The sequence below is a fragment of the Atractosteus spatula genome, chromosome 14, assembly GCF_055471065.1.
Source record: "Atractosteus spatula isolate fAtrSpa1 chromosome 14, fAtrSpa1.hap1, whole genome shotgun sequence".
Lineage (NCBI taxonomy): Eukaryota > Metazoa > Chordata > Actinopteri > Semionotiformes > Lepisosteidae > Atractosteus > Atractosteus spatula.
Window position 1 is genome coordinate 38,409,590 of NC_142719.1, and position 16,145 is coordinate 38,425,734.

The 16,145-nt window shown below is 37.2% G+C and overlaps 1 protein-coding gene across 1 annotated transcript; it reads right to left on the reverse strand.

The window, feature by feature from the left end:
• Positions 1-119: 119 nt before the first annotated feature.
• On the reverse strand, positions 120-8,038 carry LOC148821301 (cationic amino acid transporter 2). Its single transcript, XM_088932837.1, has 11 exons — positions 7,666-8,038; positions 6,675-6,830; positions 6,404-6,569; positions 5,990-6,126; positions 5,245-5,467; positions 4,625-4,761; positions 3,926-4,028; positions 3,062-3,201; positions 1,998-2,164; positions 1,375-1,483; positions 120-1,290 (listed from the first exon to the last, which is right to left on the reverse strand). Exons 1-11 carry the CDS (start codon positions 8,033-8,035, stop codon positions 1,154-1,156), a joined length of 1,845 nt encoding a protein of 614 aa, XP_088788963.1. The 5' UTR covers positions 8,036-8,038; the 3' UTR covers positions 120-1,153.
• Positions 8,039-16,145: the final 8,107 nt, after the last annotated feature.

A 16,145-nucleotide genomic window follows, 5' to 3' on the forward strand; every position in this document is an offset into this window, starting at 1 on the left:
AAAACACCAATGACTTTCTACAGCGGACAAAACATCCATCCATCCATCCATCCATCCACCCATTTTCACTCCGCTTTTCCTGGTGGGTGTTGCAGTGTGGACAAAACAGACCAAGTTCATTTTATTGAGAGATTAGTTTACTTAAGATGATACATTTCCTGCTAATATAACGCGTGAACTGTTATAAATTAGAGAAGTTAGACCTCCAAAATATAGGCATTTGCTTGCTAGTCAGGTGATGAAATATTTTTTTTAGATTTTATAACAATGTATTAAATCCATGCATACATTTAGGATGTATGTTTTGTCTGTAATAATGTTTTTGTTCACCATCAGTTAAACAGTTTTGACTGAGTTGGATATCTAAAATGTCTGCCTTTTTCCCCAGTGCTTTGTGTCTGCTCTGTGTACACGACTAAAACATAAAGTGAAAACATATCTAGTGCAATACATTTTCCTCACTGAGTGAAATATGTGAAGCATTAAGAACTTGGTGAGATTTGTTGTTTTAAGAAAACATGCCCTGAACATATGTCCACTGAATCTTAACTTCTTTAGTAATTGTCTTCATTTAGTATAGTCAAACAACTTGCTACTGTAGCTCATCTTTCCTAACTTTGTTCATCATTGTTCTTTGGTCTAAATATCCATTTTAGATGCTTTTTTAAAGAAAATGTTTAAAACAAAGTTTATGTCTAGTGTTTGAGCTTTCCAGCTTTTAGCATACATAAACATTATACAATATAAAATAAGTGCTTTCTATCTTTAAAGTGTACCTTAGACTCTTTATCCTTTCATATGCTTTACACTCCATACTTTTCTCTGTTTGATTATTTGCTTTTACTGCCTACTAGAATTATATTTTTGTAATATATGTTTTCTCTGAATATGAACTTCAAAACCCTCCTGATACTGTGTAAAACCCTGTTTTTTATGCTAGTAGAAATACCAGAATACACAGCATGGGTCAAAAATGTTCACTTTGCTTCATTTACAGTACACTGTAGTTTCCTTCAGCTGTGCATGCTGTGCCATTCAGTGTTTTTCCTGTGGGAGGCTTTAGAAATATCTTTGAAAGTGGGAAGATTCTGCAGATGCATCTTCGTTTGCATCACTGGTTTTTGTGTCCCGATTTTCCATCAGTCAGTTCGACTCAAGAGCCCTCTCCTTTCACTCCATGGCCTTCCGAGTTGGCATCAATAGTGTGAATGTCAACTCGCTGTTTGGCACTGAGGAGTCGTTTCCTCTGCACACTGTGACGGACACCATAACAGAAGTAGATGAGGAAACCTGCAAAAATGCACCGACTCATGTTGGTACAAGTTCGATGTTAGACTTTGCTACAGTCAACCAGCTGGGTTTTATGATCCTTACCCACTGCCATCCAGACAGCATAGCGTATCCAAGTGGCTGGTCCTAGCTGAATCATGAGGTAAATGTTCACAAATACACTAACGACTGGAAGCAGTGGCAGGAAAGGAACCTGCGGAGGTAGCAGAGGAAATCGGTTAATGGCAGAGACCTGGGCTGTTGACTTGATCTCATTTTATGAATCAGAAAAAAACTCGCAATGTAGGTTTGTGACACTTGACTGTCGTTATTGACACCGCCTGAGATTCACCTTCCTTCGTTCTGGTAACACACAGATATACATGAATCTTAATTATGAAGAAAACAATGTTTGATTGTATTTATAATGCCAACAGACAGACAACCTTTCTAGTTTAAGAGAATGATATGATGCAGGAACTCTGCACTGTCTCTATTTCAGTCTCATTCACCTCAAGTAATATTTAGCAATGTTGTTTATACTGTATGTGGTTAATCTAAATCAAAAATGCTTTTTTAATTCTTATCACAAATACCACACCTTTCCATGATGAAAATTATTTTAGAGGAGTGAATTTTAATGTTGACTGACACCCACATACCATGACAGTTCATTTCTTAAAGTTGATTGAATGATTTTTCTACTTCCAAGCCCAAGGTTTGCTTACCATGAAAGAGGCTTTGATTTTACTCTGGGGTTGTCTCCAAATGATTATGACAGCAATGGCAATTATCAGAAGAATCACGGCAACACAAACGAGACTCCAAACTTCTTTGAGTAGCAAGGGCTTTATTGCTTTTGTCATAATCACGCTCAGTAGAATAACCATGAGAACTGGAAAGCAAGCACAGCGCAGATATTCACTTCACTGCAGAATTCTCAGTTATAAAATTGGATAAAGTTAGCACTGCTAACTTTTGTTACTCCTTTTAAGGTTGAAATTAAACCAGCACTGTTGCCACATGTGAGTCTGTTTTTGTGATAAACATTTTTTAATGTTAATTTATCTGTGTTACACTTTTATCCACAGAAACGCTTAAATATGCATTTTAATAGATGCAAAATGTTGATATCCATTTACACAGGTGGGTTTGTTGAATCCTTCAGGGTACTATACATTACTTAAGGGTATAACTGTCTGCCTACCTGTGATCTGAACCCTAACCCTAACCCTAGCTCCACACTGCTGCCTCATTTACTCAGAATTTTTAAGCTTTTAAGTTTAAAGTATCAAATCCCTGTAATGATTGCTTTATGTGTCCTCTAAATTGACTTTTTAGTTGACGTTCAGGATGGATAACAGCATCCAAGTTCTTCCTGGAAGCTCTTGGTACCTTAACTCATATTTATCCACGATATTACTTCCTTAAAATCTACCATAACCATAGCATGCCTCACTCTCTTACATGCGTTTGTGTTTTGTCTCCCTCTTCTTCCCTATCTCCACCTTTGCAGCAATCTGTTGGTTAAATCCTCACTCTGCATAGAGGTCCTACCTTCCTCCAATTACAGCCAGGTTAAGATGAATGCAGAAGAATCTAAGTTCTCCAGAAACATTTCTAAAAGCATTTTCTTACTGGCTGTTGTCGTTATGCCTTGTGAATCATCATTTCAGTAATGATCATTTTGATTAACTGGTTGTAGCCACATTCTCCCATGAAGTAGACTGGAAAAACTAAAACTACAGGTTGGTTAACCTTGTTCGAAGGTGAGAAAAATGTTTTTACTTGCCTATAAATGTTGTGCAAGCTGATACGGTGTTCGAGGTCCGTGATGTTGCATATGAAGGAGGACTTAAGAAAGCAAACTTAGAACCTCCCTGTGGTTTATGGAGGTCGCTGGAATCGTCTTCACAAGAATCTGGTTGGTACCTAAAAAATCAGGGTCGTTGTTATAGCGGTAATGCAAATATTGATTCATTAATAAATTATTTTATAATGTGATTTATTTTATAATCTCTCCTCTAATAGGTTGTTTCCACTTCTTTTATTAAGGTTTTAAGGCTTTATTAAATGATTGGATAATACATTTCATGGACTGTATTCATTCTATATGTAGTAAACTGTCCTTTAGATGTAGAATAAAGCTATATTATCATAAACCTCAAGACATTTCATCAGCTAGATATATTGAATGCAATATGTGTATGTACAGCATATCACTTTTCTAGCCATTAAGAATGCAATTTACAGTTGGCCTGTGACTAGAGGCCTCAGAGATTTATAACACAGTTCACCTGCAGTAATCACAGGTTAATTGATGTTTTTGTAACTGGTTAATTGTAACACACATTCTCACCTGGGGTTTAGTTAAAGCTTATGGTGTATATAAGGGTATCCCGCGGAGTGATTAGAAGGTTTGGGCTGGGTTATTTAAAGGAGGCTGAGATTCCCTTGTCACCATAGTTGAGTGTGAAATGTGTTCAGACCTTCTGAGCTTCCTTACTTAGGTTGGGTAATCATTTACTGGTACCTACCTGAATATAGTTTTGTCTTATAATTGTAGAGCATATGTTTATTTTATTGTTATCTTAAGATAAGATAAGACATCACAGGCACTTTGCTCCATACAATAAGGCATAACTAAAATGCTTACCGAAGTATAAGGATGCAGATAGCCACGAGGGTATAAGCAAATAGAGTTCCAATGGACATCATGTCTACCAGCGCCTTCAGGTCAAATAAGAGGGCCATGATAGCTGGAAAGTTCATTGTATGCACATTTACTTTTTACAGAAAATGAAAACCTCATTATTTGATTTTTTTAGAGAAAAAAATTAACACACTTTTTTGTTATCAACAACATGAAAAGGTAGAGAACCACTGGTTCAGCAGGTCTGTAGAGTTCTATCCAATTTTATACTAAACTGTGAACTGGACAGTTTGCCCAGTCTGGACAACAGGGACCTTTCAGTTTGAATTTCCTGGTATTTTTTTATAAGACGAAAAGTAAGATTACAAATGAGAAGAGGCTATTCAGACCTTCTTTGGTAATTAGTAGCTAATTGAGCCTTGGATCTCATCCAGTCATTTCTTGGTTGGGCAGCTCGTTACATAACCCTGTAGGTAAAGAACTGCCACCTGATGTAGGTTTTAAATGAACTTCTACGTAGATTCCTCATGCATACTCTGGTTGATGTTTCTGCGTTCATTCTGAAGTCCACTGGGCTGTCAATGCTTTTGAGGAGTTTTTAAAATATGTGATATCAGATACCCACATAATCCTCCTTTTAAAGGATGTTATTTGCACATTTAAAGCCAGTGAGATGAAAATAGCTCCTTAGATGTTCCTTACCTGCTACAGTTCCAGAAGAGAGTGTAGCCACAACGGGACTCTGGCGGGAGCTAACTCTGCTCAGGGCTCTGAAAAGTAGTCCATCCCTTGCCATTGCAAAAAGGACCCTGGGCATGGGAAACATGGAGCCCAGAAGACTGCAGAGGAAAGGGCAGTGCCGAGAGTTAGGCTGTGTCAGGAAACACCTCTGTGTGATTGTAACTCTTTAGCAGATAATTCCTTGGGAGTCACTACTAAGAATAATTGGAAAGCAGAGGTACTATGAGAAGAAAGCAAAATACAGGCTATTGTCAGAACTCAAGCTGTGCATCATAATGTCTCTTAAGGCTTGGAGAATAATCCCGAAATATGACTTACATCCAGAGTACCAGTTGTTAATAGTGATCTACGAAGGAGCCAGTGCACTGGGCTCAGGTTGTTAACTCATGCAGGTGTTAAGGAGCCAAGATGTCCAGTTGAAAGTGTCTCCACCTCCAGGGCTAAAGCTCTAAAATTAACCCTTGGCACTCTATAAGCATAACACTGCAGCATCACACCACTTCATAAGTAAGCAGATGCAGAGGACGTTTCACTCGCGCCGCCTTAAACTCATTATCACTGCCTCATCCTGGAATCCATACCTGGTGGAAAGGGCGCAAAGGGAGCCCACAGCCACTACATATTTGGCAGCGCTCCAGCCCACATACATGAAGGCCACAGGCAAAGGGCTGTGGATGTTGAGAAGATAGTAAGGCATCATGAGTGTCAGTGCAGCAGAGACACCAAAATAGGCCAGGAAGCAGATCAACAGGGAGGAGACAATTCCCAGAGGAATAGACTTTTGAGGATTCTTCACTTCTTCTCCTGGAGGAGCAATGCACAGTCAATCCGGAAGCATACACTTCATTAGCTGACCGTCTTAAAAGCACATGTTTTGGTACATTTCAAGATAATGAGGCAGTAGGTTACATAAGCTAGCTTGCAATGTCTATGTCCAGCTTTGTTTTCATCCTTTAAGCTTTTACTCACAGTTGAACCCTCCCCCACATTCAAAGTTTGACGTTTTGCATTATTCTGAAAGTGGCTTTGAAATTTAAATTCATAGCTTTCAACGTAGGGATTGCAGTTTGTATTGGCATGTGATTTATGCATGGACAAATGTCTGGGAACTGCAAATAATTCAGAAATGTTGTTAAATCTTGGAAAATAAAGATAAACCTTTAAAATGTGCCTTTTCATCATTGTTAACAGCAAAACTGTGTTTTCTTTCAGTTAACTGTATTAACTGTAGTTGACAACTGCATACTCTGTCTCTGAAAAGGAATGTTCTTTAATAAACAGGTGCTCACCTTAAATCTCTTCATGTGTTTTTCTGTGGCTTCTTACCTGTAGTTGCAATGCAGTCAAATCCAACAAAAGCATAGAAACAAGTAGCAGCACCTGCTAGTGTTCCTTGAAAACCATAGGGGAAAAATCCCCCAACCCCAAACTCACTGGTCACATTGACAGCTGAAGACAGGTTTCTGAGAAACACACAGAGAAGGACACGATACAACAGGTGACATTCAGAGAGGTCCTCCGATTATTGTACATTTGAGCTCACTAGTCAACCTTTCACCTAATTTCACTGCAAAACTTTATAACAGTTAATATCCAGCCAAAGCAATGACGATCATGAGTATTAAAGACAGAGTCACATGTTCTATCACCTAAGTATCCATGCTATGTGAAAGTTAGCTTTAAAAATTCCTTTAAAGATTCCTTTTAAATAACCTAGAAAAACAACAGTTAAAGACATACTCAGCCTGCAGAGTCTCATTCAGAATAGTTGCTTCACTGATGTACCAGTTCTTAAGACGTCCTTTAATGAACCCAGTAATGATTACAAACAGTAGCACTAAAATGTTAATGCCAGTGAAGATCTTATTAACCGTTGTTGACTCTTTCACTCCAAATGCAAGGAGACCTTTTGGCACAGAAAAAAAAAGGTGAGATCTTGCATTAACACGCAAATGAAAAAAGTGGATAACAAACAATAAAAGGCCAATAAAAATTCCAAAAAGTCACTCGCCTGCCAGCAGCATGATGAGACCGGCTGCAAAGAAGTCTGGGTAGGAGGCCAGGCCTGGCAGGTCCATGGCTGCATACTTGTCAAAGAAATTAGCAATGACATTGCCAATCAAGTCATCGAACGTGCCACTCCAGGCTCGGGCAACGCTCGAGGTACCTGTTCCAAAAAAAAAAAAAAAAACCTGTTCTGCCAGACACCAAATGGTAAAACCTCAATCTTTCCAGTTATCATGCAACAAAACATTCTTCATAGATTTCTTTCATGGATTTTTTTTGTAATCGTTTTTTATTTTCCCTTGCACAATAAAATACAATCCAAAGAAAAAAAATCCCAGTCCCATTACCACCTGAATCTCCCTAAATAGTACTTCCTTCTAGGTTTCTACCTGAAGACACCTAATACTTCTGTGAAAGACTTTGATTTCCTAATTTGAAGATTTCAGAGAAGAGAAAATCATATTTGCTTTTGAAATTAATGTTTTTTTTAAGTTTTGCAGGGATCACAGATACATTTCCTGTAAGGCCTAGAGTCTTCTGATTTTCAGTTAAATGATTTTTGTCTAATTATTGTCTAAGACATACGTATATATTTCTTAAGGTCTTTTAATGTCAGCTACTCTAAGCATTCAACTAATTAAAGGTACACTTAGCTTCAAAACACTTCAGAAATATGACACTTATGAAGTTAACTAATTAGACCAAAAGTCACTAGGCCCTCCAGAAAATGAGTTTTAGATTCCTGCTTTACAGGTATTTAATAATCAAGTTGTTCTGTTTCACATCTGTGTCAGTTAATTAGAAAATACATTCCATATGCTCCTTTCATGACACTTCCAAGTGATGCTAATGTAGTTATGCGATTATCTGTGCCTTAAAGGTTGAGACGTTGTACTCTATTTGAGGGATTAAATGAACTGGGAATTTGTCAAGAAATGTCTTCCATCATGGTGTTTGTGCATTCTTTGAGAAACTCGAAACAATCGCCTTCTTGCCTATCACATAGGAGAGCAATAAATTCCATCCCGTGATGAAAGCCCACACTTCGCCCACTGTCACATAGCTGTACAAATAAGCGGATCCCGTCTTGGGGACCCTGGAGCCGAACTCCGCGTAGCACAGGCCCGCGAAGACGGAGGCCAGCGCGGCGATGAAGAAGGAGATGATGATGCTGGGCCCGGACACGGCCCTGGCCACCTCCCCAGACAAAACGTACACCCCCGCCCCCAGGGTGCTGCCCACCCCCAGCGCCACCAGGTCGATGGTGGTGAGGCAGCGCCGGAGGTTGGACGCCTCGCCTTCGGGGGCCAGTGGCTTCCTGCGGGAGAGGCTCCACAGGAACGCGGTGACCTTGTCGCACGACATCGTGTCCACGTCTCCACGTCGGGAACTACGAGAAAGAAAAGACGATGCGCGGGAAAATGAAAAAAGGCAGGCAGGAACGTTTTGCTTTGCAGAAAAGGAAACAATTGTAATTGTAGCATCTCATTTTTACATACAGTGTCTCTAACTACTGATTCATACACGTTTTAGTTCAGTCATTCCATAAAGTAATCCCCCCACTCACTGCATATATATAAAATATCGAGTTCTTTATGATTTATTTGTAGAATAAATATACTCTTCTTAAAAACAAGTCTTTTAGTTAGACCAATAAAGAGAATCAGCATTATTTGAAACAACAGTATATTATTCATGCATGTCTTATACTGTAGATTCTCCTGCCATTGACGGTCTGGTGCTGAAGTAGATTTTGATTGACAATGTCATCTTGGGAAACTGAAGCTGATCACAGCAACCTGCTGCAGTGGAAAACTCTCCACGCCGACCACCTGTGTTTTAATTCCTCTCAGTTCCCTGCATGTACTCACCAGCGGGGTTCTGTTGTCCTCCTGAGGTCTGTTCTCGAGATGCGGGAAAGGAGATGTGACACAAAGAACCAGAACCGAATCTCTTTTAAGGCCCTTCACAAAGCAAACAGTGTTATTTGCTCTGTGATAGAGTAGTGCTGATGACTTACATTTTCATTAGAACAGAGCTGATTAAGTGATAAATAATAGTTCTGCAAGAGGAAAATCCTACATCAATACATGTTTTCTTACATTCTGAAAGGTCATTTTAACAAATTCAAAGAACCTGAGACAACCGATAAATATAATAATATAAATATAATTTGACACAATTTTATAATGAATTCCACTGAATTTCATTGGAATAACATCTGAATATATATGTTATTCCTCAGTCAGCTGGAGTGCTTTTTTAAAAACGTAATCCTATTCATGCAATTGCATGTTAATGTCGTGATTGATCCACTGCCACAGAAGATTACATGAACAGGACTGAACTCAACATGAAGTACCACATATCCCAGAGGATTTTTTTTTTATTTTTTAAATATTTTTAGAAGACATTCCCATGCTTTTCACTTGGGATTTGGTGTGAATTTTTTGCCACTGTTTTAGTGTATCCAGAGAAATGAATATGAGCAAAGACAGACTGGGGTAATTGATTTCAGAAGAAAATGTATGCTTTTGTAAAAGCATTTTTATACATGCATTGAATTACAGATATATTATACAAAATTTAAAATTTTCTGTGTATTGGCAACATCCTGTGTCATAAATTTAAAACTAACAGAGCAGCAAAATATTCTGCTATAAAATAATTAAAATAATATGTTTATGTGTATGTGTGAAGTAATGTTATTTCTATTTTCTATTTTATTTTTTTCTATTCTATTTTCTAATTTTTTATACCTGTAATTATTGGAAGTATGAACAGTATTTAACTTCACACCTGCAGTATATGTAAGTATTCAGTTCTTTAGATTCAGTTCTTTAGATTTACTATTATATTTGTTTAGAATGGAAGTAAAGAGACTGCTTATAGAATGATTACCAAGATGTGGAACATTTCACATTTTGTCTAGATGTGTTTCCTGGGGTTGTATACAAACTAAGACCAAAAGAGTGGTAAGAGGTGATCTAACACAAATGCCAGTGAGTAATTTTACTATAATATACATTCTGCTTATTTGAGCTACTCAATCATTTAACAAACCATACTAAGATTAGTCTCTTAGTCTTAAACTGTAGTCTAAGGAGTATTCCTTAGACTAAGGAATACTCCTGAAGTCTAAGGCTCCAAAAAAGTGACAATAATAAGCAATACCCCAGTCCTAATATAGTGAACTTGGTACTTGCAAGGACTAGAAATTGTAAAATTGTTCTATTTCACTATCTCTGTCTGTTACATATCGCAATTACATTTTCCTGATTAGTGATTACATTTCAGTACTTCATGTGGTGTTCCCAAGAACATTGCTTTCTTCTTCCCTATCAAACGACTCTTATATTTGCATTAGCTAATGTTATATTTTTAGCTTTAGCTTACAGATACGAGAACTAATCGTAGCCACTTGCTTCTAAGTGTTTTCCAGCGAGAGACATATAAAATTGCAGATTATGATAGCAAGTCAGAAACTCAGAATATATCACACAATAAAGTTACTGTTTTAAAAACATAGTCATTTAAATTTTCTTATTTGATATCTGTTACAATAATGATACCTGTTAATTGTGTCCACATTTATTTACCAAAGGACAATTTTCACAAAAGAGAAAATAAACATAAAAAACTCTGGATTTTATTAGTTACGAAGTAATTAATTTGTTTTCCAAAAGAAACTGGATTTTCTCATAGTGTGTATGAAATATCTTTGTTGCATCGTATAAAAAGCTGCCTTTAAGCTTTACACATGTGTCTAGAGGAACAAATGATGTCAATAATGAAGAACACCCAATAAACCAATTAGGTTTGATCTAATTAGAACAAGACTTTGACTGTTCACCTTGCATTGTTTTGACCAAGTTTTTGAAGATTCTGATATGTGAATAAGATGCCAAATGACAAGATTGGTCCTTTCACCTAAACTAAACTGTATTATAATCAGTCAAAGTTGGCATAATAGTGGAAGACACTAATGGATGCTTTAGATCAATTATTGATGTTCATAACATGCATGTATTTTAACTATGGATCATGTCTAACCTAAGATTCTTTAACTACAGTGTAGTAAAGAACACATTACATATATATAATTTTATTTTCTACTGAGTTCGATTTCATACTTAATTCATTATTCAATTATTAAAATTTAACTAATCTAAAAATAAAGGATAATAAAACAATGTTCAAAGGCATCTTGAAAGAGTAGTATTTGCACCTACAGTCACTTCTCTACCTTTGTTACAATTGAAAGATATCCTTGTTTGAAAATGACTTTTCCATTCTGTCACTGTAACTTTGAAGCTTAATTTCTATGGCATGTTCAGCTTTGTGCATCAAGCCTTGAAGGTAGTGGAGTAGAATATTTCCTTATTATTCTACTCTAAAACAACATCCTTAATGTGACACAATGAATTTTATTTATAAAATATTTTTCCATGAAGGTCAACGTACCTGCTATCCGAAGGTACTGGGCTCTGTGGTGTTGATGCAATTCCTCCTGTTTCCCTTGGATGTCTCTACAGTAAAGGTGTTCACAGTCCATGTCATTGGTAGTATTCTGTTTGCTTTCACATCTCTGAAATACACACAGCATTTTTGATAGATCTGTTACATTTAGGATGGACTTGTTACTAAAAAAAAACTTAAGGCCACTGAGCCATCAAGTTTAAATGAACCGTTTCTCTATTGAAATTTTAATTTGCACCATAATTTAATATACACCGTAATCTGAATATACACCACAAATGCAGTCTTCACTCTCTTACTTGAGATGTGTATTTGAATCTCTGTAAATAAATCAGAACTGAACTTCATTTAAAAAAATATACAAAAACCATAGAGCCTTAGGTGGCGTCACACAATACAGGATCTTAGAAAACGCGAGACAGTTGATGTTAATATAACAATACCTGAGGCTAATGTTCCTGGAGAAGGCAAAGTTCAGTACAGTTAAAGTTTCTTGTGAAGAGGTCAAAACTCCTTCAAAAGCGTACTCAGTACGAACACAACAGAGACTTAAAATTTCACCACATGACTGACTTGATTTGTGCCAAGTACAGCACCATTATAAAATTTATGGATTATTATTAAATATACAGATCATCATACTGGGATCTGATTATTTTTCATCCTTCTTATGCAAACATATTTAAATTGGGGGATGCTCAATTATTGTCAGCTAATCATGTCTCTGTTTTAATTGATTAAAAAATCTTAATTGATTTAGTATACTCCTATACTGTATGTATGCTAAAGTGCTTTGGGAGTGCACTGGATTGTTTTAGAATGGGGAGAGGGTCTCAGGAGAGGGAGGAGAATGAAGAGTAAAAATCTCACTACCACCCAAGCCATTTTATGAGCGACCCTGCAATAGTGGTCACAGGGTAGAAGATGGAAGGAACATTTTCAAAAAGGGGGAACATAAATCAAAAAACAAAATTTAATAATTAATTCAGCTCAGTAAAGCTCACGTAAATCAATGCACTTTCCCTCTTCTGGTGATCTAGTTGTATGGGGTGGGGGGTAATTTTTTTACTATGCTGAAGAGTGTGGGGCTGAGGTCCAGTTCATGATGAAAGGCAGTCAGTTCCTCTTGATGAACTGCCACACTGCCCATACTGGAGGGGTGCGTTCCATCACCCTTATGACTTCCTTTTCTTCCCAAAAGCTTCCCAGGGTCTGGGAAAGGGCTCAGGTCTTGCATTTATCAACCCTCCCCCCCCCCCACTACTACACAGTGTTATACTTGCATAACATTTTAGCCAGTATTAAGTGTAATGAAATAATCAAATAATCTCTTATAGTAAAAAAAAACCACACATTTGAATGTTCTTACGTCCTTACGTTGATTTAAACCAACGTAAAAACACCAAGTTTAAACCAACATGTTGTTAAGAATTACTTTTCTAACTTGCACAAAATAAAGACTGAATAAATGGAAAAAAAACATCAGAGTTAGTCCAGTTGATGGGTCTACAGCCCACCTCCACATACACACACACCCAACATTAATGGCAGATTCTTCAGTTACATTTTCGTGTCATTGTGTCATTTAGTCTTTTACATAGACGTACACTGCTCACATAAGAGAAGTTAACCACCTATGGGTGATTGAACATCACCCGAATGTTTACAATTGTAAGGACCTGAGCAGTATTTTATCTCAAAAAACAGAACTATAAGCCTGAATAAAATCATATTAATCACCCTCCAGGCTGTAAATGTCTACAATATTATGTCTCCTCATCCCCAAAAATCTTTACATTTCTTTTCACTATTACTACTTGTAAATAAGAATAATAAACATGCTATTGGGCTATGCAAAAAACAAAACCACAGTTACCTTTATAATAAACCAAACCTCTCATGTTGTCTATGTAAAACGGCTTCATAAAGCAAATGGAGTGAATAGGTTGCGTCTGTTTACTCCAGAGCTGCAAGATTATTTTACTAAAATATATGAGCCTAGCCACTAGAATAGTTAAGCCTGCCCACTGCCTGGGATTAGTGAAAAAAAAATTCTCACAGCAGTTTCCAAATCGTACCATAAGCTTATTATTCCACAGAAGACACAGAATAAGAATTGTGCAGGAAAAGTTACACACTGTGAAGAAAAATGTGTTTATGCTAAATGAATGACCTCCAGCCCACCCTTCTGCCCTGCAGTTCACAGATTTCAGAAAGAGGGGAATGTGTGTGGACTATCATGTGGTTATTTTCTGGAGAAATACATAATTATAATAACCTAAAAATGTGGAACGAAAGAAAGAAAGGCATTCAGGAATGTATTTACCTGTTCCAATAGGCAAAGCGGGCATTTGGATAACTATATTTTGTTTTAAATGTATATAGGTAGACAATGGACAATTGTAGTAATTCAGTTGACAATCTGTGCTCCTATACTTTTCAAGGTAAAGAAATCATTTGACTGAACTCACATTTCTTGTTATGCTTTCAATGGACTTTGGTATTACTCAGTAACACCAAAAATAAAGATTTTTTACATAATTCAGTGACGACACACATCTGGTTTTCTCTGATTGCACTAGAGGGCAGCGTAACACATATTTTCTTCATTGTTATTAAGGAAATGCTTTTTAGCAATACGTGAGTGACAATATCATTTTTAAGTGTACTGATATTTTTTTTATATTGGAATTCTTTAAACTGTTCAGATATTTATTGTTACGTGATGTCTTTTTCAGAAGTAATAAGGTATTTACTGGTCTAATCACTCAGCATTCTTTCCTTTCTGTCCTTTGTATGATACTGTATTGACAAAACTCATTTTATTTGTACTTTAAGTACTTTCAAATTTAATTTGCCATTCCAATACCCTGCCCTCCCATGACTTCATACTGTATATTTGTACTTAATAATAATAATTGCTTACACTTATATGGCACTTTTCTGGGCACTCCACTCAAAGCGCTTTACAGGTAATGAGGAATCCCCTCCACCACCACCAGTGTGCAGCCCCACCTGGATGATGTGATGGCAACCATAGTGCCCCAGTACTCTCACCACACAGCTATCAGTGGGGAGGAGAACAGAAAAATGCAGAAAAATGCAGGGATAATGCAGGGATAATGCAAGAATAACACAATTACACAAAGAAATAAGAAGTCTTTGTCACAATCGTCATCCATCCTCTTAAGGGCGCTCCGACCCTGTCGTATTTTAGTTGATTACGTGCACCTGCCCCCTGTTTAATCTGTCATTATTTAAGCCTGGCACTCTCGCTATTCCTGGCTCAGCATTTGAAGATGCCCGCCCACGGGTCCAGGAGAGATCCGACGGTATAGGCTTCATCACGGCGTCTGATCAGGGGCTCGTTGTGTTGTTTTAACTCTCTGTTGTGGATTTTAGCTTCGCCTGTCTCTGATGGTTCTCCCGGTTCCCGGACCCTGGACTGCGTCCCGGATTTCCCCCTTGGACTCTTTGGACTTTTTCGCCTGAGCCAGGGTGGGAGCGGCGAGGGCCCAAGCCCTAGAACCCGAGTCTGTTACAATAACAAAAAGGACAGACATTGAAATGTGGGCTATTTCGAAGTCGCAATTGCAAGATATAAACTCGTAATTCTGAGATACGAATTCGGAATTGCGAGATACCATAGTGCGTTTTTTTTTTTTACTCAAAGAAAACGGGCTTCTCGTCCCACCTGTATTTCGGCTGTTCCGTTACACTGTATTCATAAATCGTACAGGATCTATAGGCCTGAGGACTTGTCTTGTACAGTGTCCTGATAAAAATCAAATTAATTTGACTAATTTTTATGGAATACCATTTCCGCCAGGGAGGCTTCCATAGTACCTGGAAAAAAGGCTGAATATGAAAAAAGATACAGAAATGGAAACTTCACATTGAGAGGAATTCACAATTATAAAAGCTGGAACTTATACTTTTTACATATTTCCATACAAGACATCGTATGTCTTGCCTTTTGATTATTTAAATTTCTGATATACAGTAATTTAAGTAAAAAAGGAACTGTACATAAAACATTAATAGAGGGAGCAGTATTAGATTATTTACTTTTGTGGATGAAGTATTTTGCCAACATAATTAACAGATTAATAATAAGAATATATCCTTTATCCAGAAATATAAAATATCAATATCAAAATCTTTAAATTTATCCAAAATCCAAAACAATTTTGGTACAATTCCTTTTTTACTTAAAGTCTTTAACTGACCACAGCTGAGCACACACACACACTTGTGTGATATAAAGTCGTAATTCTGTGATTCTATGTCGCAATTGCGTGATATAAATCGTAATTACGAGAAATAAAGTCGTAATTCTGAGATACAAATCGTAATTGGGAGATACCATAGCGCGGTGTTTTTTTTTTGCTACCTGGCGAAAACGGGCTTCCATATTTTAAGATTAAGGGAGGAGACATTTTGAGTTTTTGATATTTTGAGTTCAGGTGGGTAGCTGCATCGGCATGCGTAGGCTACAAAGGAACAAGTAATAGGTTTATTCCATGCTGAAAAAAGACGAAAGAAAACACAAAGTTTCGGCCGTGGAGCCTTCTTCAGGTGTGAGCAGGTGCCTTTAATATTTTGAGATTAGATATTAGAACAGATTTGGAGAGGTTAAAATGAAATGTTAATTTCCTGAGGTTTCAAAGAGTCAGCTGCAAGTGCAGAAAACACATTTTGATGAAAGTAAGAACATATTAAGAATTATTAACTATACATTCCATAGTTTTAATGTGTTTCACAGATGCTCTGTGTAGATCCACTCTTGATTTTCAGTTTGCCTGTATATATTACAAGTTAGCCCTGACATACTGTATTTAACTCATAGAGAGAATTGTCTCCCAGTTTAGTGCCCTGATAAAAGGTTTGAGGTGAGTTCTCTTGGTCAATTTCTACCGCATCTCACACTTTGCATTTTGCATTTGTTATTTGATGGGTTTTTTTAGAATATCTTCTCGTTTCATAACGTTTCACG

Bases quoted from the DNA above. Each gene is read 5' to 3' on its own strand.
- LOC148821301 (XM_088932837.1), bottom strand. From the start codon at position 8,035: ATGTCGTGCGACAAGGTCACCGCGTTCCTGTGGAGCCTCTCCCGCAGG. The intron at 4,762-5,244 runs GTATGGATTCCA...TTTCCTCTGCAG, and splicing joins CTTTGCGCCCTTTCCACCAG to TCTTCTGGGCTCCATGTTTC. The intron at 1,484-1,997 runs GTAAGCAAACCT...CTACCTCCGCAG, and splicing joins AAATCAAAGCCTCTTTCATG to GTTCCTTTCCTGCCACTGCT.